Genomic DNA, 21,833 nt, shown 5'->3' with positions numbered 1-21,833 from the left:
GTGTGTGGGACAGAGTGTGTGTGTGTGTGTGTGTGTGTGGGACAGAGTGTGTGTGTGTGTGTGTGTGTGGGACAGAGTGTGTGTGTGTGTGGGACAGAGTGTGTGTGTGTGTGGGACAGAGTGTGTGTGTGTGTGGGACAGAGTGTGTGTGTGTGTGTGGGACAGAGAGTGTGTGTGTGTGTGGGACAGAGAGTGTGTGTGTGTGTGGGACAGAGAGTGTGTGTGTGTGTGTGGGACAGAGAGTGTGTGTGTGTGTGTGTGTGTGTGGGACAGTGTGTGTGTGTGTGTGTGGGACGGAGTGTGTGTGTGTGTGTGGGACAGAGTGTGTGTGTTGGGACAGAGAGTGTGTGTGTGTGTGTGTGTGTGTGTGTGGGACAGAGTGTGTGTGTGTGTGTGTGTGTGTGTGTGTGTGGGACAGAGTGTGTGTGTGTGTGTGTGTGTGTGTGGGACAGAGTGTGTGTGTGTGTGGTGGGACAGAGTGTGTGTGTGTGTGTGTGGGACAGAGTGTGTGTGTGTGTGTGTGGGACAGAGTGTGTGTGTGTGTGTGTGTGGGACAGAGTGTGTGTGTGTGTGTGTGTGTGTGTGGGACAGAGTGTGTGTGTGTGTGTGTGTGTGTGTGGGACAGAGTGTGTGTGTGTGTGTGTGTGGGACAGAGTGTGTGTGTGTGTGTGTGTGTGTGGGACAGAGTGTGTGTGTGTGTGGGACAGAGTGTGTGTGTGTGTGTGTGTGTGTGTGTGTGTGTGTGTGGGACAGAGAGTGTGTGTGTGTGTGTGGGACAGTGTGGTGTGTGTGGGACAGAGAGTGTGTGTGTGTGTGGGACGGAGTGTGTGTGTGTGTGTGGGACAGAGTGTGTGTGTGTGTGTGGGACAGAGTGTGTGTGTGTGTGTGTGTGGGACAGAGTGTGTGTGTGTGTGTGGGACAGAGTGTGTGTGTGTGTGGGACAGAGTGTGTGTGTGTGTGGGACAGAGTGTGTGTGTGTGTGGGACAGAGAGTGTGTGTGTGTGTGTGGGACAGTGTGTGTGTGTGTGTGTGTGTGTGGGACAGAGAGTGTGTGTGTGTGTGGGACGGAGTGTGTGTGTGTGTGTGGGACAGAGTGTGTGTGTGTGTGGGACAGAGTGTGTGTGTGTGTGGGACAGAGAGAGTGTGTGTGTGTGTGTGTGTGTGTGGGACAGAGTGTGTGTGTGTGTGTGTGGGACAGAGTGGTGTGTGTGTGTGTGTGGGACAGAGTGTGTGTGTGTGTGTGTGTGGGACAGAGTGTGTGTGTGTGTGTGTGTGTGTGTGTGTGGGACAGAGTGTGTGTGTGTGTGTGTGTGGGACAGAGAGTGTGTGTGTGTGTGGGACAGAGAGTGTGTGTGTGTGTGTGGGACAGAGAGTGTGTGTGTGTGTGTGTGTTGTGGGACAGTGTGTGTGTGTGTGTGTGGGACGGAGTGTGTGTGTGTGTGTGTGTGTGGGACAGAGTGTGTGTGTGTGTGTGGGACAGAGTGTGTGTGTGTGTGGGACAGAGAGTGTGTGTGTGTGTGTGTGTGTGTGTGTGTGGGACAGAGTGTGTGTGTGTGTGTGTGTGTGTGTGTGTGTGTGTGGGACAGAGTGTGTGTGTGTGTGTGTGTGTGTGGGACAGAGTGTGTGTGTGTGTGTGGGACAGAGTGTGTGTGTGTGTGTGTGGGACAGAGTGTGTGTGTGTGTGTGTGGGACAGAGTGTGTGTGTGTGTGTGTGTGGGACAGAGTGTGTGTGTGTGTGTGTGTGTGTGTGTGGGACAGAGTGTGTGTGTGTGTGTGTGTGTGTGTGGGACAGAGTGTGTGTGTGTGTGTGTGTGTGTGTGGGACAGAGTGTGTGTGTGTGTGTGTGTGTGGGACAGAGTGTGTGTGTGTGTGTGGTGTGTGTGTGGGACAGAGTGTGTGTGTGTGTGTGTGTGTGTGTGTGTGTGTGTGTGTGGGACAGAGAGTGTGTGTGTGTGTGTGGGACAGTGTGTGTGTGTGGGACAGTGTGTGTGTGTGGGACAGAGAGTGTGTGTGTGTGTGGGACGGAGTGTGTGTGTGTGTGTGGGACAGAGTGTGTGTGTGTGTGGGACAGAGTGTGTGTGTGTGTGGGACAGAGTGTGTGTGTGTGTGGGACAGAGAGTGTGTGTGTGTGTGTGGGACAGTGTGTGTGTGTGTGTGTGTGTGTGGGACAGAGAGTGTGTGTGTGTGTGGGACGGAGTGTGTGTGTGTGTGTGGGACAGAGTGTGTGTGTGTGTGGGACAGAGTGTGTGTGTGTGTGGGACAGAGAGAGTGTGTGTGTGTGTGTGTGTGTGTGTGGGACAGAGTGTGTGTGTGTGTGTGTGGGACAGAGTGTGTGTGTGTGTGTGTGTGGGACAGAGTGTGTGTGTGTGTGTGTGTGTGTGTGTGTGTGTGGGACAGAGTGTGTGTGTGTGTGTGTGTGGGACAGAGAGTGTGTGTGTGTGGGACAGTGTGTGTGTGTGTGGGACAGAGTGTGTGTGTGTGTGGGACAGAGAGTGTGTGTGTGTGGGACAGAGTGTGTGTGTGGGACCGAGAGTGTGTGTGTGTGTGTGTGTGGGACAGAGTGTGTGTGTGTGTGTGTGTGTGGGACAGAGTGTGTGTGTGGGACAGTGTGTGTGTGTGTGTGTGGGACATAGTGTGTGTGTGTGGGACATAGTGTGTGTGTGTGGGACAGTGTGTGTGTGTGGGGACAGTGTGTGTGTGTGTGGGACAGAGAGTGTGTGCGTGTGTGGGACAGAGAGTGTGTGTGTGTGTGGGACAGAGTGTGTGGGACAGAGAGTGTGTGTGTGTGGGACAGAGTGTGTGTGTGTGGGACAGAGAGTGTGTGTGTGTGTGGGACAGAGAGTGTGTGTGTGTGTGGGACAGAGAGTGTGTGTGTGTGTGTGTGGGTGTGTGTGGGTGTGGACAGAGTGTGTGTGTGTGTGTGTGGGACAGAGTGTGTGTGTGTGTGTGGGACAGAGTGTGTGGGACAGAGTGTGTGTGTGTGGGACAGAGAGTGTGTGTGTGTGAGTGTGTGTGTGTGTGTGTGTGACAGAGTGTGTGTGTGTGTGTGGGACAGAGTGTGTGTGTGTGTGTGGGACAGAGTGTGTGTGTGTGTGGGACAGAGTGTGTGTGTGTGTGTGGGACAGAGTGTGTGTGTGTGTGTGTGGGACAGAGTGTGTGTGTGGGACAGAGTGTGTGTGTGTGTGGGACAGAGTGTGTGTGGTGTGTGTGGGACAGAGTGTGTGTGTGTGTGTGGGACAGAGTGTGTGTGTGTGTGTGTGGGACAGAGTGTGTGTGTGTGTGTGTGTGTGTGTGTGTGGGACAGAGTGTGTGTGTGTGTGGGACAGAGAGTGTGTGTGTGTGTGGGACAGAGAGTGTGTGTGTGTGTGTGTGTGTGGTGTGTGTGGGACAGAGTGTGTGTGTGTGGTGTGTGGGACAGAGTGTGTGTGTGTGTGTGTGTGTGTGGGACAGAGAGTGTGTGTGTGTGTGGGACAGAGAGTGTGTGTGTGTGTGTGTGTGTGGGACAGAGAGTGTGTGTGTGTGTGGGACAGAGAGTGTGTGTGGGACAGAGTGTGTGTGTGGGACAGAGTGTGTGTGTGTGTGTGGGACAGTGTGTGTGTGTGTGTGTGTGGGACAGAGTGTGTGTGTGTGTGTGTGGGACAGAGTGTGTGTGTGTGTGTGTGGGACAGAGTGTGTGTGTGTGTGTGGGACAGAGTGTGTGTGTGTGGGACAGAGTGTGTGTGTGTGTGTGGGACAGAGTGTGTGTGGGACAGAGTGTGTGTGTGTGTGTGTGGGACAGAGTGTGTGTGTGTGTGTGTGGGACAGAGAGTGTGTGTGTGTGTGTGGGACAGAGAGTGTGTGTGTGTGTGTGGGACAGAGAGTGTGTGTGTGTGTGTGGGACAGAGAGTGTGTGTGTGTGTGGGACAGAGAGTGTGTGTGGGACAGAGAGTGTGTGTGTGTGTGTGTGGGACAGAGAGTGTGTGTGTGTGTGTGTGGGACAGAGAGTGTGTGTGTGTGTGTGGGACAGAGAGTGTGTGTGTGTGTGTGTGTGTGGGACAGAGAGTGTGTGTGTGTGTGGGACAGAGTGTGTGTGTGTGGGACAGAGTGCGTGTGTGTGTGGGACAGAGTGCGTGTGTGTGGGACAGAGTGCGTGTGTGTGGGACAGAGTGCGTGTGTGTGGGACAGAGTGCGTGTGTGTGGGACAGAGTGCGTGTGTGTGGGACAGAGTGCGTGTGTGTGGGACAGAGTGCGTGTGTGTGTGGGACAGAGTGCGTGTGTGTGGGACAGAGTGCGTGTGTGTGGGACAGAGTGCGTGTGTGTGTGGGACAGAGTGCGTGTGTGTGTGGGACAGAGTGCGTGTGTGTGGGACAGAGTGCGTGTGTGTGGGACAGAGTGCGTGTGTGTGTGGGACAGAGTTTGTGTGTGTGTGTGTGTTTGGGACAGAGTGCGTGTGGGACAGAGTGCGTGTGGGACAGAGTGCGTGTGGGACAGAGTGCGTGTGGGACAGAGTGCGTGTGGGACAGAGTGCGTGTGGGACAGAGTGCGTGTGGGACAGAGTGCGTGTGGGACAGAGTGCGTGTGGGACAGAGTGCGTGTGGGACAGAGTGCGTGTGGGACAGAGTGCGTGTGGGACAGAGTGTGTGTGGGACAGAGTGCGTGTGGGACAGAGTGCGTGTGGGACAGAGTGCGTGTGGGACAGAGTGCGTGTGGGACAGAGTGCGTGTGTGTGTGGGACAGAGTGCGTGTGTGTGTGTGGGACAGAGTGCGTGTGTGTGTGTGGGACAGAGTGCGTGTGTGTGTGTGGGACAGAGTGCGTGTGTGTGTGTGGGACAGAGTGCGTGTGTGTGTGTGGGACAGAGTGCGTGTGTGTGTGGGACAGAGTGCGTGCGTGTGTGTGTGGGACAGAGTGCGTGCGTGTGTGTGTGGGACAGAGTGCGTGCGTGTGTGTGTGGGACAGAGTGCGTGTGTGTGTGTGTGGGACAGAAAGTGTGTGTGTGTGTGTGTGTGGGGGACAGAAAGTGTGTGTGTGTGTGTGTGTGTGTGGGACAGAGAGAGTGTGTGTGTGTGTGTGTGGGACAGAGTGTGTGTGTGTGTGTGGGACAGAGTGTGTGTGGGACAGAGTGTGTGTGTGTGTGTGGGACAGAGTGTGTGTGTGGGACAGAGTGTGTGTGTGGGACAGAGTGTGTGTGTGGGACAGAGTGTGTGTGTGGGACAGAGAGTGTGTGTGTGTGGGACAGAGATTGTGTGTGTGTGTGTGTGGGACAGAGTGTGTGTGTGTGGGACAGAGTGTGTGTGTGTGGGACAGAGAGTGTGTGTGTGTGTGTGTGTGTGGGACAGAGAGTGTGTGTGTGTGTGTGGGACAGAGAGTGTGTGTGTGTGTGTGTGGGACAGAGTGTGAGTGTGTGTGTGTGGGACAGAGTGTGTGTGTGTGTGTGTGTGTGTGGGACAGAGTGTGTGTGTGTGTGTGGGACAGAGTGTGTGTGTGTGTGTGGGACAGAGTGTGTGTGTGTGTGTGGGACAGAGAGAGTGTGTGTGTGTGTGGGACAGAGAGTGTGTGTGGGACAGTGGTGTGTGTGTGTGGGACAGAGAGTGTGTGTGTGTGTGTGTGTGGGACAGAGTGTGTGTGGGACAGAGTGTGTGTGGGACAGAGTGTGTGTGGGACAGAGTGTGTGTGGGACAGAGTGTGTGTGGGACAGAGTGTGTGTGGGACAGAGAGTGTGTGTGGGACAGAGAGGTGTGTGTGGGACAGAGAGTGTGTGTGGGACAGAGAGTGTGTGTGTGTGTGGGACAGAGAGTGTGTGTGTGTGTGGGACAGAGAGAGTGTGTGTGTGTGTGGGACAGAGAGTGTGTGTGTGTGGTGGGACAGAGAGTGTGTGTGTGTGTGGGACAGAGAGTGTGTGTGGGACAGAGAGTGTGTGTGTGGGACAGAGAGTGTGTGTGTGTGTGTGGGACAGAGAGTGTGTGTGTGTGGGACAGAGAGTGTGTGTGTGTGTGTGTGTGTGTGTGGGACAGAAAGTGTGTGTGTGTGTGTGTGTGGGACAGAGAGTGTGTGTGTGTGTGTGTGACAGAAAGTTTTATATCAACTTCTTTCATTGTCCAGTAGCCAAAGGCACAATCCAAGTCATGTTAGAAAAACCATGTTAGTTGTTGTCTGTTATATCTCCCCCCCTTTTCTACATTTCTCTGTCACATGAAACAGTTCGCATGTTGCTGGGCCCTTTTTAACAAGCGTTTCGCCACTAATTACATTATGGAACCAACATTTGCTTCTGGCCTACTGTCTAGACCGGTTTTTCTTTTTTATGTCCACTAGGCCTGTCGGTTTTATGAATTTGTGATCTCTCCTGTCCGAGTCTGTACGGCTGGTCCGGAGTCTGTTAACGGCTGTCCCGGGAGTCGAGTCTGTGTAACGGCTGGTCCCGGAGTCTGTTAACGGCTGGTCCGGAGTCTGTTAACGGCTGGTCCCGGAGTCTGTTAACGGCTGGTCCCGGGAGTCTGTTAACGGCTGGTCCCGGAGTCTGTTAACGGCTGGTCCCGGAGTCTGTTAACGGCTGGTCCCGAGTCTGTTAACGGCTGGTCCCGGAGTCTGTTAACGGCTGGTCCCCGGAGTCTGTTAACGGCTGGTCCCGGGTCTTGTTAACGGCTGGTCCCGGGGTCTGTTAACGGCTGGTCCCGGGGTCTGTTAACGGCTGGTCCCGGGGTCTGTTAACGGCTGGTCCCGGGGTCTGTTAACGGCTGGTCCCGGGTCTGTTAACGGCTGGTCCCGGGGTCTGTTAACGGCTGGTCCCGGGTCTGTTAACGGCTGGTCCCGGAGTCTGTTAACGGCTGGTCCCGGAGTCTGTTAACGGTGGTCCCGGAGTCTGTTAACGGCTGGTCCCGGAGTCTGTTAACGGCTGGGTCCCGGAGTCTGTTAACGGCTGGTCCCGGAGTCTGTTACGCTGGCCCGGAGTCTGTGACGGCTGGTCCCCGGAGTGTCTGTAAACGGCTGGTCCCGGAGTCTGTTAACGGCTGGTCCCGGAGTCTGTTAACGGCTGGTCCCGGAGTCTGTTAACGGCTGGTCCCGGAGGTCTGTTAACGGCTGGTCCCGGAGTCTGTTAACGGCTGGTCCCGGAGTCTGTTAACGGCTGGTCCCGGGGTCTGTTAACAATAAGCCTAGGTGATTTCTTTCTCAACAACCTGACCAATCGAATAGGACGGGTGAATTTTTTTATATTTTTTTTACTACGGGGGGGATTGTAGATTGACAGGCTAGTAATTCTGCTATTCGTTACTCGTCTCGTTGTCTGAGGAAAGTTAATATGGACCGTTAATATTTACCGTTAATATGGACCGTTAATATTTACCGTTAATATTTACCGTTAATATGGACCGTTAATATGGACCGTTAATATGGACCGTTAATATTTACCGTTATATGGACGTTATATTTACCGTTAATATGGACCGTTAATATGGACCGTTAATATGGACCGTTAATATTTACCGTTAATATGGACCGTTAATATGGACCGTTAATATTTACCGTTAATATTTACCGTTAATATGGACCGTTAATATGGACCGTTAATATGGACCGTTAATATTTACCGTTAATATGGACCGTTAATATTTACCGTTAATATGGACCGTTAATATTTACCGTTAATATGGACCGTTCTTCTAACGTTTTCAAAGTGCCCATCGGGAATTCGTTACGTCCTCGAATTGCATATTTTTTTTTGTTGTTAATATGAATTATCTATACTATATTATACGTATGATTTCTGTCATTCTCAACACCGTGGCTGGACGCCCTAATCAGGTTACGCACCCAATGCATATGGGTCTGGTACATGTCTCAAATATCCGTTTTAAAATGTCCGGTGCCACAGTTTCTTAACAGAAACCCTGGTGTTGTAGTGGTGTGTGGGGAAGAGACGGTCAGTTCCACCTACAGTTGCTGCTAACTTGAGGGGAAAAAGGAAGGAAGTCCTGGAAATGAGCTTGGACGTTGTCTGTTGTCTCCTTTAATGTCACGTGTCATGAGTAACAGTGAACTGCCTTTTCTTGCAACCCCCAAACCCAACAAAGCAGTAATCGATATATAGAACCAGAAATAACAAGGTAGAACAAAAACTCACAAGAAATAGAAATAAGTAGAACATGAGAAAGCAAGAAGCTGCGTACAGGGTCAGCTCCAGGGTCAGCTCCAGGGTCAGCTCCAGGGTCAGCTCCAGGGTCAGCTCCAGTACCATATTTACAATGTGCAGGGATACTGGAGTGGTAGAGGTAAATCAAATCAAATTTATGTCACATACACATGGTTAGCAGATGTTAATGCGAGTGTAGCGAAATGCTTGTGCTTCTAGTTCCGACAATGCAGTAATAACCAACAAGTAATCTAACTAACAATTCCAAAACTACTGTCTTATACACAGTGTAAGGGGATAAAGAATATGTACATAAGGATATATGAATGAGTGATGGTACAGAGCAGCATAGGCAAGATACAGTAGATGGTATTGAGTGCAGTATATACATATGAGATGAGTATGTAAACAAAGTGGCATAGTTAGTGGCTAGTGATACATGTATTACATAAGGATGCAGTCGATGATATAGAGTACAGTATATACGTATGCATATGAGATGAATAATTTAGGGTAAGTAACATTATATAAGGTAGCATTGTTTAAAGTGGCTAGTGATATATTTACATAATTTCCCATCAATTCCCATTATTAAAGTGGCTGGAGTTGAGTCAGTGTCAGTGTGTTGGCAGCAGCCACTCAATGTTAGTGGTGGCTGTTTAACAGTCTGATGGCCTTGAGATAGAAGCTGTTTTTCAGTCTCTCGGTCCCAGCTTTGCACCTGTACTGACCTCGCCTTCTGGATGATAGCGGGGTGAACAGGCAGTGGCTCGGGTGGTTGATGTCCTTGATGATCTTTATGGCCTTCCTGTAACATCGGGTGGTGTAGGTGTCCTGGAGGGCAGGTAGTTTGCCCCTGGTGATGCGTTGTGCAGACCTCACTACCCTCTGGAGAGCCTTACGGTTGAGGGCGGAGCAGTTGCCGTACCAGGCAGTGATACAGCCCGCCAGGATGCTCTCAATTGTGCATCTGTAGAAGTTTGTGAGTGCTTTTGGTGACAAGCCAAATTTCTTCAGCCTCCTGAGGTTGAAGAGGCGCTGCTGCGCCTTCTTCACGATGCTGTCTGTGTGAGTGGACCAATTCAGTTTGTCTGTGATGTGTATGCCGAGGAACTTAAAAGTTGCTACCCTCTCCACTACTGTTCCATCGATGTGGATAGGGGGGGTGTTCCCTCTGCTGTTTCCTGAAGTCCACAATCATCTCCTTAGTTTTGTTGACGTTGAGTGTGAGGTTATTTTCCTGACACCACACTCCGAGGGCCCTCACCTCCTCCCTGTAGGCCATCTCGTCGTTGTTGGTAATCAAGCCTACCACTGTTGTGTCGTCCGCAAACTTGATGATTGAGTTGGAGGCGTGCGTGGCCACGCAGTCGTGGGTGAACAGGGAGTACAGGAGAGGGCTCAGGTGTAGGGTTAAGGTAACTATATACAGGGTCAGTTCCAGTACAATATTAACAATGTGCGGGGATACTGGAGTGGTAGAGGTAGATGGGTGTAGGGGTAAGGTGACTATATACAGGGTCAGCTCCAGGGTCAGTTCCAGGGTCAGTTCCAGTACCATATTAACAATGTGCGGGGATACTGGAGTGGTAGAGGTAGATGGGTGTAGGGGTAAGGTGACTATATACAGGGTCAGTTCCAGGGTCAGTTCCAGTACCATATGAACAATGTGTGGGGATACTGGAGTGGTAGAGGTAGATAGGTATAGGGGTAAGGTGACTAGGCATCAGGATATATGACAAACAGAGTAGCATCAGATAAATGATTGTATGTGAATGCGTGTGTGTTGAGTCAGTATAAATGTGTGTGCATGTTGTGTTTTATTTTTTAAATTCTGGGAAATTAGTTTGCAGTGCGCCAGGCGGCCCAAACGGCTGCACATACCCTGACTCTACATGCAATGAACACAAGAGAAGTGACACAATTTCACCTGGTTACCGATTATGATTTTTCAGCGCCGATACCGATTATTGGAGGACCAAAAAAAGCCGATACCGATTATTGGAGGACCAAAAAAAGCAGATACTGATTATTGGAGGACCAAAAAAAGCCGATACCGATTATTCCGCCGGTAATTTTTTTTTTTTATAAAATAAAACTAATAAAAATAAATAATAATAAATAATAAAAAAAAGTGTGTATATATATATATATGTAGTGTATATGTATGTGTATATATATACTATATATACTATATACTATATATACTATATACTATATATACTATATACTATATATACTATATATATATATATATATATACTATATATATACTATATACTATATATACTATATCTATACTATATACTATACTATACTATATATACTATATATACTATATACTATATACTATATACTATATACTATATATATACTATATACTATATATATAATATATATATATATATATATATATATATATATATATACTATATATATATATATATATATATATACTATATATATATATATATACTATATATATATATATATATACTATATATATACTATATATATATATATATATACTATATATATATATATATACTATATATATACTATATATATATATATATACTATATATATATATATATACTATATATATACTATATATATATATATACTATATATATATATACTATATATATATATATACTATATATATATATATATACTATATATATATATATATATACTATATATATATATATACTATATATATATATATATACTATATATATATATATACTATATATATATATATACAAAATTATAATATTTAAATGTAGTTGTAATCATGACAATTACAACAATACTGAATGAACAATTATTTTAACTTAATATAATACATCAATAAAATCAATTTAGCCTCAAGTAAATAATGAAACATGTTCAATTTGGTTTAAATAATGCAAAAACAAAGTGTTGGAGAAGAAAGTAAAAGTGCAATATGTGCTATGTAAGAAAGCTAACGTTTCAGTTCCTTGCGCAGAACATGAGAACATATGAAAGCCGGTGGTTTCTTTTAACATGAGTCTTCAATATTCCCAGGTAAGAAGTTTTAGATTGTAGTTATTATAGGAATTATAGGACTATTTCCCTCTACCATTTGTATTTAATTAACAGTTGACTATTGGATGTTCTTATAGTCACTTTAGTATTGCCAGTTTAACAGTATAGCTTCCGTCCCTCTCCTCGCTCCTCCTTGGGCTCGAACCAGCAACACAACGACAACAGCCTCCTTCGAAGCAGCGTTACCCATGCAGAGCAAGGGAAACAACCACCCCAAGGCTCAGAGCGAGTGAAGTTTGAAATGCTATTAGCGCGCGTTAACTAGCCAGCCATTTCACTTCGGTTACACCAGCCAGCATCTCGGGAGTTGATAGGCTTGAAGTCATAAACAGCGCAATGCTTGACGCACAACGAAGAGCTGCTGGCAAAATGCACAAGAGTGCTGTTTGAATGAATGTTTACCCGCCTGCTTCTGCCTACCACCCGCTCAGTCAGATACTTGTATGCTCATTCAGATTATATGCAACGCAGGACATGCTAGATAATAACTAGTAATATCATCAACCATGTGTAGTTAACTAGTGATTGATTGATTTTTATAAGATAAGTGTAATGCTAGCTAGCAACTTACTTTGGTTTACTGCATTTGGGTAACAGGCAGGAGTGCAACGAGAGAGAGGCAGGTCGTTATTACGTTGGACTAGTTAACTGTAAGGTTGCAAGATTGGATCCCCCGAGCTGACAAGGTGAAAATCTGTCATTCTGTTCCTGAACGAGGCAGTTAACCCACCGTTTCTAGGCTGTCATTGAAGATAAGAATGTGTTCTTAACTGACTTGCCTAGTTAAAAACAGATTAAATAAAGGTGTAAAAAAAAAAAATAGGCTATTCCGATTAATCGGTCGACCTCCTGTTAATATTGCCTGCTAACCTGGATTTCTTTTAGCTAAATATGCAGGTTTAAAAATATATACTTCTGTGTATTGATTTTAAGAAAGGCATTGATGTTTATGGTTAGGTACAGTCGTGCAACGAATGTGCTTTTTTCGCAAATGCGCTTTTGTTAAATCATCCCCCGTTTGGCGAAGTTGGCTGTCTTTGTTAGGAAGAAATAGTCTTCACACAATTTGACCGATTAACCGGCCATTCCGATTAATCGGTCGACCTCTAATTCTCACATACACTATATATACAATAGTATGTGGACAGCCCATCAAATCAAGCACACAGCCATGTAATCTCCATAGACAACCCTTGGCAGTAGAATGGCCTTATTGAAGAGCTCACTGACTTTCATCATGGCACTGTCATAGGATGCCACCTTTCCAACAAGTCAGTTCAAGTCTCTCTGCCCTGCTAGAGCTGCCCCGGTCATCTGTAAGGGCAGTTATTGTGAAGTGAAAATGTCTATAAGCAACAGTGGCTCAGCTGTGAAGTGGTAGGCCACACAAGCTCACAGAACAGGATCGCTTAAGTGCGTAGCGTGTAAGAATCGCATGGCCTCGGTTGCAATAGTAACTACTGAGTTCCAAACTGCCTCTGGATACAAAGTCAGCACAATAACTGTTAGTCGGGAGCTTCGTGAAATGGGTTTCCACGGCCGAGCTTCCGCACACAAGCCTAAGATCACCATGCGCATTGCCAAGCGCTGGCTGGAGTGGTGTAACGCTCACCACCATTTGACTCTGGAGCAGTGGAAACGCTTTCTCTGGAGTGATGAATCACACTTCACCATCTGGAAGTCTGATGGACAAATCTGGGTTTGGTGGATGCCAGGAGAATGCCTCCTGCCGGAATGCATAATGCCAATTGTAAAGTTGGGGGCGGAGGAATAATGGTCTGGGGAAATGTTTCATGGTTTTCATGGCCTCTTAGTTCCAGTGAAGGGAAATCTTAACGCTACAGCATACAAAGAATCAAAACTTTTCTTTTTACTTTCAACTTTGTGGCAACAGTTTGGGAAAGGCCCTTTCCTGTTTCAGCATGAAAATTCCCCCGCGCACAAAGCGAGGTCCATACAGAAATAGTTTGTCGAAATCAGTGTGGAAGAACTTGAACTTGACCTCCACGCCATCGAACACCTTTGGGATGAACTGGAACGCCAACTGCAAGCCAGGTCTAATCGGTCAACATCAGTGCCAGACCTCACTAATGCTCTTGTGGCTGAATGGAAGCAATTCCCTGCTGCAATGTTCCAACGTCTAGTGGAAAGCCTTCCCAGAAGAGTGGAGGCTGTTATAGCAGTAAAGAGGGGACCAACTCTATATTAATGCCCATGATTTAAGGAATGAGATGTTCAACAAGCAGGTGTCCACATATTTTTGGTCATGAAGGTATACCTCTTAACTGCCTGCTCAGGGGCGGAACGACAGATAACTCACTGTTCCTAGGCCGTCATTGAAAATAAGAATTTGTTCTTAACTGACTTGCCTATTTAAATAAAACTACATTAAAATGAATAGGTGGGTGAGGGTGGACTGTGAATATACCTACCAGCTGATGTCTGCTCTGTGAATGGAGAAACCCCCCACGGCTATCCAAGTTGATGGAATCTTGTCCGAAAGCCTTGAGAATATTGCAGTTACGAGTGTCCCGTTGGTAGCAAATCCTTGATCGGAGGTCATCCATTTTTATTATCAAGTGACTCCCCCCTCTTTTGAAGTTGAAGCTGGAATCTGGGTACATGTAGGGAAGAGATGGGCAGTTTTCTCTTGAGCATTAATCTCTTCCTCTTCTGCCTCTGTAATGCCAGCATTTTCCTCTTGTTGGAATTATATAAAGTGCCCAGGGCAATGAGTTGAAGCTGTAGTTCAGGGTATGCAACTGCCGATCTGATGCTCTTGTCGTTTATATGAAATGATGGTGTATTAAATTTCATGAATATAAAGTAAGGATAAATGGAACAAGAATCACAAAATAGAATATAGGGAAGTTGGGTAGGAGCTTGCAAAACAGCTGCCTGATTTTTATCTCGCTATCAATTTCACTTTTGTTTCTCCTGCTTGTCTCCATGCAAGCGGTAACACAGTTCTATTCACTCACTCAGAATAACAATATACCAAACATTAGGGACACCTTCCTAATATTGAGTTGCTCCCCTTTTTCCCCTCAGAACAGCCTCAATTCGTCCGGGCATAAGACTCTGTAAAGTGTTGAAAGCATCCCACAAGGATCCTGGCCCATGTTGACTACAATCCTTCCCACAGTTGTCATGTTGGCTGGATGTCCTTTGGTGGTGGACAATTCTTGATACACACAGGAAACTGTTGAGCGTGAAAAAAACACAGCAGCGTTGCAGTTCTTGACACAAACCGGTGCACCTGGCACCTACTACCCCGTTCAGAGGCACTTTAATATGGTCTTGCCCATTTCATCCTCTGAAATGGCACACATACACAATCCATGTCTCTTATCATCTCTAGACTTAAAAATCATTATTTAACCTGTGACTCCTCCCCTTTCATCTACCCTGATTGAAGTGGATTTAACAAGTGGCATCGGCAGGGTAGCCTAGTGGTTAGAGTGTTGGACTAGTAACCGGAAGGTTGCAAGTTCAAACCCCCGAGCTGACAAGGTACAAATCTGTCGTTCTGCCCCTGAACAGGCAGTTAACCCACTGTTCCTAGGCTGTCATTGAAAATAAGAAGTTGTTCTTAACTGACTTGCCTGGTTAAATAAAGGTAAAATATATATATTTTTTTAAATGAAGGGATCATCACTTTCCCCAGGATTCACCTGGACAATCTATGTCAGGGAAAGAGCAGGTGTTTTTAAGGTTTTCTTTACTCTGTGTATGTAGTCTTTGAAGTCCACTGTTGTTTTAAGAGTTTACGATTTAGCCGTGGAGATTGTCGCCCACATCACCTTGGTTCTGTAGGCTAGAGCTAGTGTCTTAGATGCTCTGCACGGTCACTATGTTGTAAAAACATAAAACTACTACTACTTTCTCAACCATTAATAAACACTTCTTTGCTAATCACATCTAGGCTAACTGCGGGATTAATGACTTCACCAGGAGGCTTTTCTGTTGCACCAATATAAGGGGTACTCGGAAAAAAACACCACCAACACAGCATGATGCTGCCACCACCATGCAACACCATAGGGATGGTTGCAAGGTTTCCTCCGGACATGATACTTGGCATTCAGGCTAAACAGTTGAATCTTGGTTTCATCAGACCAGAAAATAATTTTCTCATGGTCTGAGAGTCTTTAGGTGCCTTTAGCTGCTGTCATGTGCCTTTTACTGAGGAGTGACTTCCAAACGCCTTTAGCTGCTGTCATGTGCCTTTTACTGAGGAGTGACTTCCAAACGCCTTTAGCTGCTGTCATGTGCCTTTTACTGAGGAGTGACTTCCAAACGCCTTTAGCTGCTGTCATGTGCCTTTTACTGAGAAGTGACTTCCAAACGTTTATCTCTCTGCTCAACTGTCTGCTCTTGAGTGTTTTGGATGGAGCAACGAGTTCATTCAAACCTGACTTCTCTCTCTCTTTTTCTCTCTCTCTCTCTCCAGGAGGGAACACTGGAAGCTGCTGTCTAGTCTGAAGACCACGGTGGAGGGCCTGGTGTCCAGCAGCAACCCCAACGTGTGGTCTCGCTACGGGGGTCTGCAACGGCTGCACAAGGACATGAACCACATCCTCAGCCACGGCCTCAAGCACGAGCAGGTCAGGCCTCGGGAATGACTACTCTTCTACTCTTGTCATTTTGTCGTTTATTATTATTTTTTTTGGAGAAAAGCTTGGCTTACACAAGGCACTGTTATTTGTCTGTTTTCCAGACGCTCTGTCATGTTATTGCCATGGAGCATCTGCTCTGTTTTCCAGACGCTCTGTCATGTTATTGCCATGGAGCATCTGCTCTGCTTTTCTTCCTTGCATTTTTATTTGAGTCAGGGTGTAAAAGAGTGATCAGGGAATTATATGCTTAAAGGTAATCATTAAAAATATTCCAACCGTAAAACATATAATTGTATGATATTTTATTAGAATCACAAAAACTATCTGATGTTGTGTAGTTTTAGTCAGAAGAACAATGGACCTTTTTGTTGTTGTTCCTTGTTAGTATGTAAGCAGGGTGCAAGTGGGAAACAAATGATAAGAGGAGCTATCGACAGACGAGTGGTACTACCGTGTTCCTTACAGGACATTCTGTCTCCACCCGTGGAGGGGACAAACTGTTAGGCTGGCAGAAAATGATGCAACATGTTGCAGAATAAAGTCTTGCGGATTAAAGAACCAGTGTGTGTCTGTGTAGTGGAAAAACACTGACTGTCTGAGCAAGGCGTGGCTTAAGATTTGAACTTGTTTCTCTCTGTGTGTGTGTGTGTGTGTGTGTGTGTGTGTGTGTGTGTGTGTGTGTGTGTGTGTGTGTGTGTTATAAAGACTGTGTTTGCATTCTTGACTTTAGAGCGGCTCTCGTGAATGAACTGTACTAACCTTTTGCATAAACTGAGTCTTTACCTAATTATTATTTAACCCAGGGTTTTACGAACCTCGGGGATTAGTCAAAGTTTATTGATTGTTAGTTATTATCATTGTGATTGAAAATTCTCGTGACAAAGAGCTGCTGACAATGAACAGATCATAATTGTTCTGCTTTTTCTCAGATTCTATTTGGCATTTTTTTTAAATGCTGGAAGATAAGCCTCATACCAATGCCATTGTACTGTAGTAAAAGGCTGGTTTTGCGTTGCAGGTGTACTACAAGCAGAAAGACTACTGGCCCTTTGTGTGGCGTGTCCGCTCTGTCAGCCCTCACCTGGCCTCTCATGTAGAACAGGTATGTCAGCCCTCACCTGGCCTCTCATGTAGAACAGGTACGTCAGCCCTCACCTGGCCTCTCATGTAGAACAGGTATGTTATCTCCTTCCAATGACGATTCACCCCGTGTATATTATGGTGGATCCAGTACAGTTTCTTGTGACCACAGACATCAACTGCATCCCAAATGGCACCCTATTCCCTACTTAGTGCACTACCTTATGACCCCTGGTCGAAAGAAGTGCACTATGTAGGGAATAGGGTGCCACTATGAGCCTTGGCCAAAAGAAGTGCACTAAGTAGGGAATAGGGTGCCACTATGAGGCCTGGTGAAAAGAAGTGCATCTTATAGGGAGTAGGGTGCCACTATGAGGCCTGGTGCTAAATCTGAACTGGTAGGTCCACGGTTGACAATGAGTTTAAAAAGAAGGACCATAGTGACTTTCTTACTTGGGTCATACATCATCAACATCCTTGTCAACCTCTGCTGCTCTCTTAACTCAGCTAGCCCTTTTTACATTAGCACAAACAGGCTACTGTTACATACCAAACAGATCTCGCACCAGGCTACTGTTACATACCAAACAGATCTCGCACCAGGCTACTGTTACATACCAAACAGATCTCGCACCAGGCTACTGTTACATACCAAACAGATCTCGCACCAGGCTACTGTTACATACCAAACAGATCTCGCACAAGGCTACTGTTACATACCAAACAGATCTCGCACCAGGCTACTGTTACATACCAAACAGATCTCGCACCAGGCTACTGTTACATACCAAACAGATCTCGCACAAGGCTACTGTTACATACCAAACAGATCTCGCACCAGGCTACTGTTACATACCAAACAGCTGGAGAGACCGGGATCAGCCACAGAGAGAGTGGTCACCTGTTTATATAATGGTTATGTGAGGACAGCTTTGATGTGAGTTTCTCTCTCATATTTCAAATGTCATATGTCTCTATAAACAGTGTTGTAATGATGTGCAAATAGTTAAAGTACAAAAGGGAATATAAATAAATATGGGTTGTATTTACAATGGTGTTTGTTCTTCACTGGTTGCCCTTGTGCCAACAGGTTTTCAAATCTTGCTGCTGTGATGGCACACTGTGGTATTTCACCCAGTAGATATGGGAATTTATCAAATTAGGATTTGTTTTTTAAATCTTTGTGGATCTGTGTAATCTGAGGGAAATATGTCTCTCTCTAATATGGTCATACATTTAGCAGGAGGTTAGGAAGTGCAGTTCAGTTTCCATCTCATTTTGTGGGCAGTGAGCACATAGCCTGTCTTCTCTTGAGAGCCAGGTCTGCCTACGGTGGCCTTTCTCAATAGCAAGGCTATGCTCACTGAGTCTGTACGTAGTCAAAGCTTTCCTTAAATTTGGGTCAGTCACAGTGGTCAGGTATTCTGCCACGGAGTACTCTCTGTTTAGGGCCAGTCATAGTGGTCAGGTATTCTGCCGCTGTGTACTCTCTGTTTAGGGTCAGTCATAGTGGTCAGGTATTCTACCACGGAGTACTCTCTGTTTAGGGTCAGTCACAGTGGTCAGGTATTCTACCACGGAGTACTCTCTGTTTAGGGTCAGTCACAGTGGTCAGGTATTCTACCACGGAGTACTCTCTGTTTAGGGTCAGTCACAGTGGTCAGGTATTCTACCACGGAGTACTCTCTGTTTAGGGTCAGTCACAGTGGTCAGGTATTCTACCACGGAGTACTCTCTGTTTAGGGTCAGTCACAGTGGTCAGGTATTCTACCACGGTGTACTCTCTGTTTAGGGCCAGTCACAGTGGTCAGGTATTCTGCCACGGAGTACTCTCTGTTTAGGGTCAGTCACAGTGGTCAGGTATTCTACCACGGAGTGTGTACTCTCTGTTTAGGGCCAGTCATAGTGGTCAGGTATTCTACCACGGAGTACTCTCTGTTTAGGGTCAGTCACAGTGGTCAGGTATTCTACCACGGAGTACTCTCTGTTTAGGGTCAGTCACAGTGGTCAGGTATTCTACCACGGAGTACTCTCTGTTTAGGGTCAGTCACAGTGGTCAGGTATTCTACCACGGTGTACTCTCTGTTTAGGGCCAGTCACAGTGGTCAGGTATTCTGCCACGGAGTACTCTCTGTTTAGGGTCAGTCACAGTGGTCAGGTATTCTACCACGGAGTGTGTACTCTCTGTTTAGGGCCAGTCATAGTGGTCAGGTATTCTACCACGGAGTACTCTCTGTTTAGGGTCAGTCACAGTGGTCAGGTATTCTACCACGGAGTACTCTCTGTTTAGGGCCAGTCATAGTGGACAGGTATTCTGCCACGGAGTACTCTCTGTTTAGGGTCAGTCACAGTGGTCAGGTATTCTACCACGGAGTACTCTCTGTTTAGGGCCAGTCACAGTGGTCAGGTATTCTACCACGGAGTACTCTCTGTTTAGGGTCAGTCACAGTGGTCAGGTATTCTACCACGGAGTACTCTCTGTTTAGGGTCAGTCACAGTGGTCAGGTATTCTACCACGGAGTACTCTCTGTTTAGGGTCAGTCACAGTGGTCAGGTATTCTACCACGGAGTACTCTCTGTTTAGGGTCAGTCACAGTGGTCAGGTATTCTACCACGGAGTACTCTCTGTTTAGGGTCAGTCACAGTGGTCAGGTATTCTACCACGGAGTACTCTCTGTTTAGGGCCAGTCACAGTGGTCAGGTATTCTACCACGGAGTACTCTCTGTTTAGGGCCAGTCACAGTGGTCAGGTATTCTACCACGGAGTACTCTCTGTTTAGGGTCAGTCATAGTGGTCAGGTATTCTGCCGCTGTGTACTCTCTGTTTAGGGTCAGTCACAGTGGTCAGGTATTCTACCACGGAGTACTCTCTGTTTAGGGTCAGTCACAGTGGTCAGGTATTCTACCACGGAGTTCTCTCTGTTTAGGGCCAAATAGTGTTTTAGTTTGCTCAGTTTTTTTTGTTAATTGTTTCGAAGGTGTCAAGTCATTAATTTTCTCATGATTTGGTTGGGTCTAATTGTGTTGCTGTTCTGGGGCTCTGTAGGGTGTGTTTGTGAACAGAGCCCCAGGACCAGCTTGCTTAGGGGACTCTTCTCCAGGTTCATCTCTCTGTAGGTGATGGCTTTGTTATGGAAGGTTTGGAAATCGCGTCCTTTTTTAGATGGTTGTCAAATTTAAAAGGTATTTTCTGGATTTTGATAATTAGCGGATATCGACCTAATTCTGCTCTGCGTTCTCAATTTTGGTGTTTGTCCCATTGTGTGAATTCTTGGTTGGTGAGCCGGGCCCCAGACCTCCATAAAGGGCAATGGGTTAAATGACTGATTCAAGTGTTTTTCTCTCTGTCTCTATTGATTTCTCTCCTTCATCCTGTCATCTATTCTCCCTCTTTGTTTTCCCTCCTCCTTACTCTTCTATTCCATCACTTCCCCTCTCTCTCTCTCTCTCCTATATACTCCTATTTTCTCTCTCTCTCCTATATACTCCTATTTTCTCTCTCTCCCTCTACCATCACCTCTCTCCTTCCCCTCTCTCTCTCCCTCTACCATCACCTCTCTCCTTCCCCTCTCGCTCGCTCTCTCCCTCTACCATCACCTCTCTCCTTCCCCTCTCGCTCGCTCTCTCCCTCTACCATCACCTCTCTCCTTCCCCTCTCGCTCGCTCTCTCCCTCTACCATCACCTCTCTCCTTCCCCTCTCGCTCGCTCTCTCCCTCTACCATCACCTCTCTCCTTCCCCTCTCGCTCGCTCTCTCCCTCTACCATCACCTCTCTCCTTCCCCTCTCGCTCGCTCTCTCCCTCTACCATCACCTCTCTCCTTCCCCTCTCGCTCGCTCTCTCCCTCTACCATCACCTCTCTCCTTCCCCTCTCTGGCCCTGTAGTTTAGTAAGCTGGAGCCTGTGCTGAGCAGTGGGCTGAAGAGTGTTGGGGAGGGTTACAAGGCCGAGCGCTGGCTGCTGCACAGCCTACAGGTCCACCTGCTGTCAGCCCAGCTCCGACCCCTGCTCAAACACCAGGGACACACGAGCAAGTACTACAACGGTAAGAGTGGGAGACAAAACAGATTTGGCATTTGAACCCAACAAAAATCTACCTGGGGAGTGGGAGTGAGTGAGAGTGGGCGGGTGGGGGAGTGAGAGTGGGCGGGTGGGGGAGTGAGAGTGGGTGGGGGAGTGAGAGTGGGTGGGGGAGTCGGAGTGGGTGGGGGAGTCGGAGTGGGTGGGGGAGTCGGAGTGGGTGGGGGAGTCGGAGTGGGTGGGGGAGTCGGAGTGGGTGGGGGAGTCGGAGTGGGTGGGGGAGTCGGAGTGGGTGGGGGAGTCGGAGTGGGTGGGGGAGTCGGAGTGGGTGGGGGAGTCGGAGTGGGTGGGGGAGTCGGAGTGGGTGGGGGAGTCGGAGTGGGTGGGGGAGTCGGAGTGGGTGGGGGAGTCGGAGTGGGTGGGGGAGTCGGAGTGGGTGGGGGAGTCGGAGTGGGTGGGGGAGTCGGAGTGGGTGGGGGAGTCAGAGTGGGTGGGTGTGAGGTTGAGCCAAACCAATACCATTTGCAAATATAAATTTGATGAAGAATGATGTAATCAATCTTCTGGGTCTTGGATGTTGATTGACTGAGTGTATTATTGATTTTTACCCTGCCCCTATCTTATCTTGGCTCTCTCTCTCTCTCCCCATGGCTCTCTCTCTCTCTCCCCATGGCTCTCTCTCTCTCTCTCCCCATGGCTCTCTCTCTCTCTCTCCCCATGGCTCTCTCTCTCTCTCTCCCCATGGCTCTCTCTCTCTCTCTCTCTCTCTCTCTCTCTCTCCTCTTCCCCATGGCTCCTCTCTCTCTCTCTCTCCCCATGGCTCTCTCTCTCTCTCCCATGGCCTCTCCTCTCGTCCCTCATGGCTCTCTCTCTCTCTATCGCTCTCTCTCCTCCCTCCATGGCTCTCTCTCTCTCTCTCTCTCTCTCTCCCCAT

The 21,833-nt window shown here is 47.3% G+C and overlaps 1 protein-coding gene across 1 annotated transcript in view; it reads left to right on the top strand.

Annotated features, from left to right (window-relative positions):
• The window catches only part of LOC109889024 (run domain Beclin-1-interacting and cysteine-rich domain-containing protein), a 69,784-nt gene that overhangs the window by 10,887 nt on the left and 37,064 nt on the right, over window positions 1–21,833 (top strand). The window contains exons 2-5 of the mRNA XM_031822218.1: window positions 15,635–15,788; window positions 16,819–16,902; window positions 20,765–20,956; window positions 21,063–21,389. Coding sequence (XP_031678078.1) covers window positions 15,635–15,788; window positions 16,819–16,902; window positions 20,765–20,956; window positions 21,063–21,389 — 757 coding nt within the window. The remainder of the gene's footprint in view (window positions 1–15,634; window positions 15,789–16,818; window positions 16,903–20,764; window positions 20,957–21,062; window positions 21,390–21,833) is intronic.

Source organism: Oncorhynchus kisutch, linkage group LG4 (assembly GCF_002021735.2).
Source record: "Oncorhynchus kisutch isolate 150728-3 linkage group LG4, Okis_V2, whole genome shotgun sequence".
NCBI lineage: Eukaryota > Metazoa > Chordata > Actinopteri > Salmoniformes > Salmonidae > Oncorhynchus > Oncorhynchus kisutch.
The sequence above is the reverse complement of the archived record's forward strand: the minus strand, read 5'-3'. Positions and strand labels throughout refer to the sequence as shown.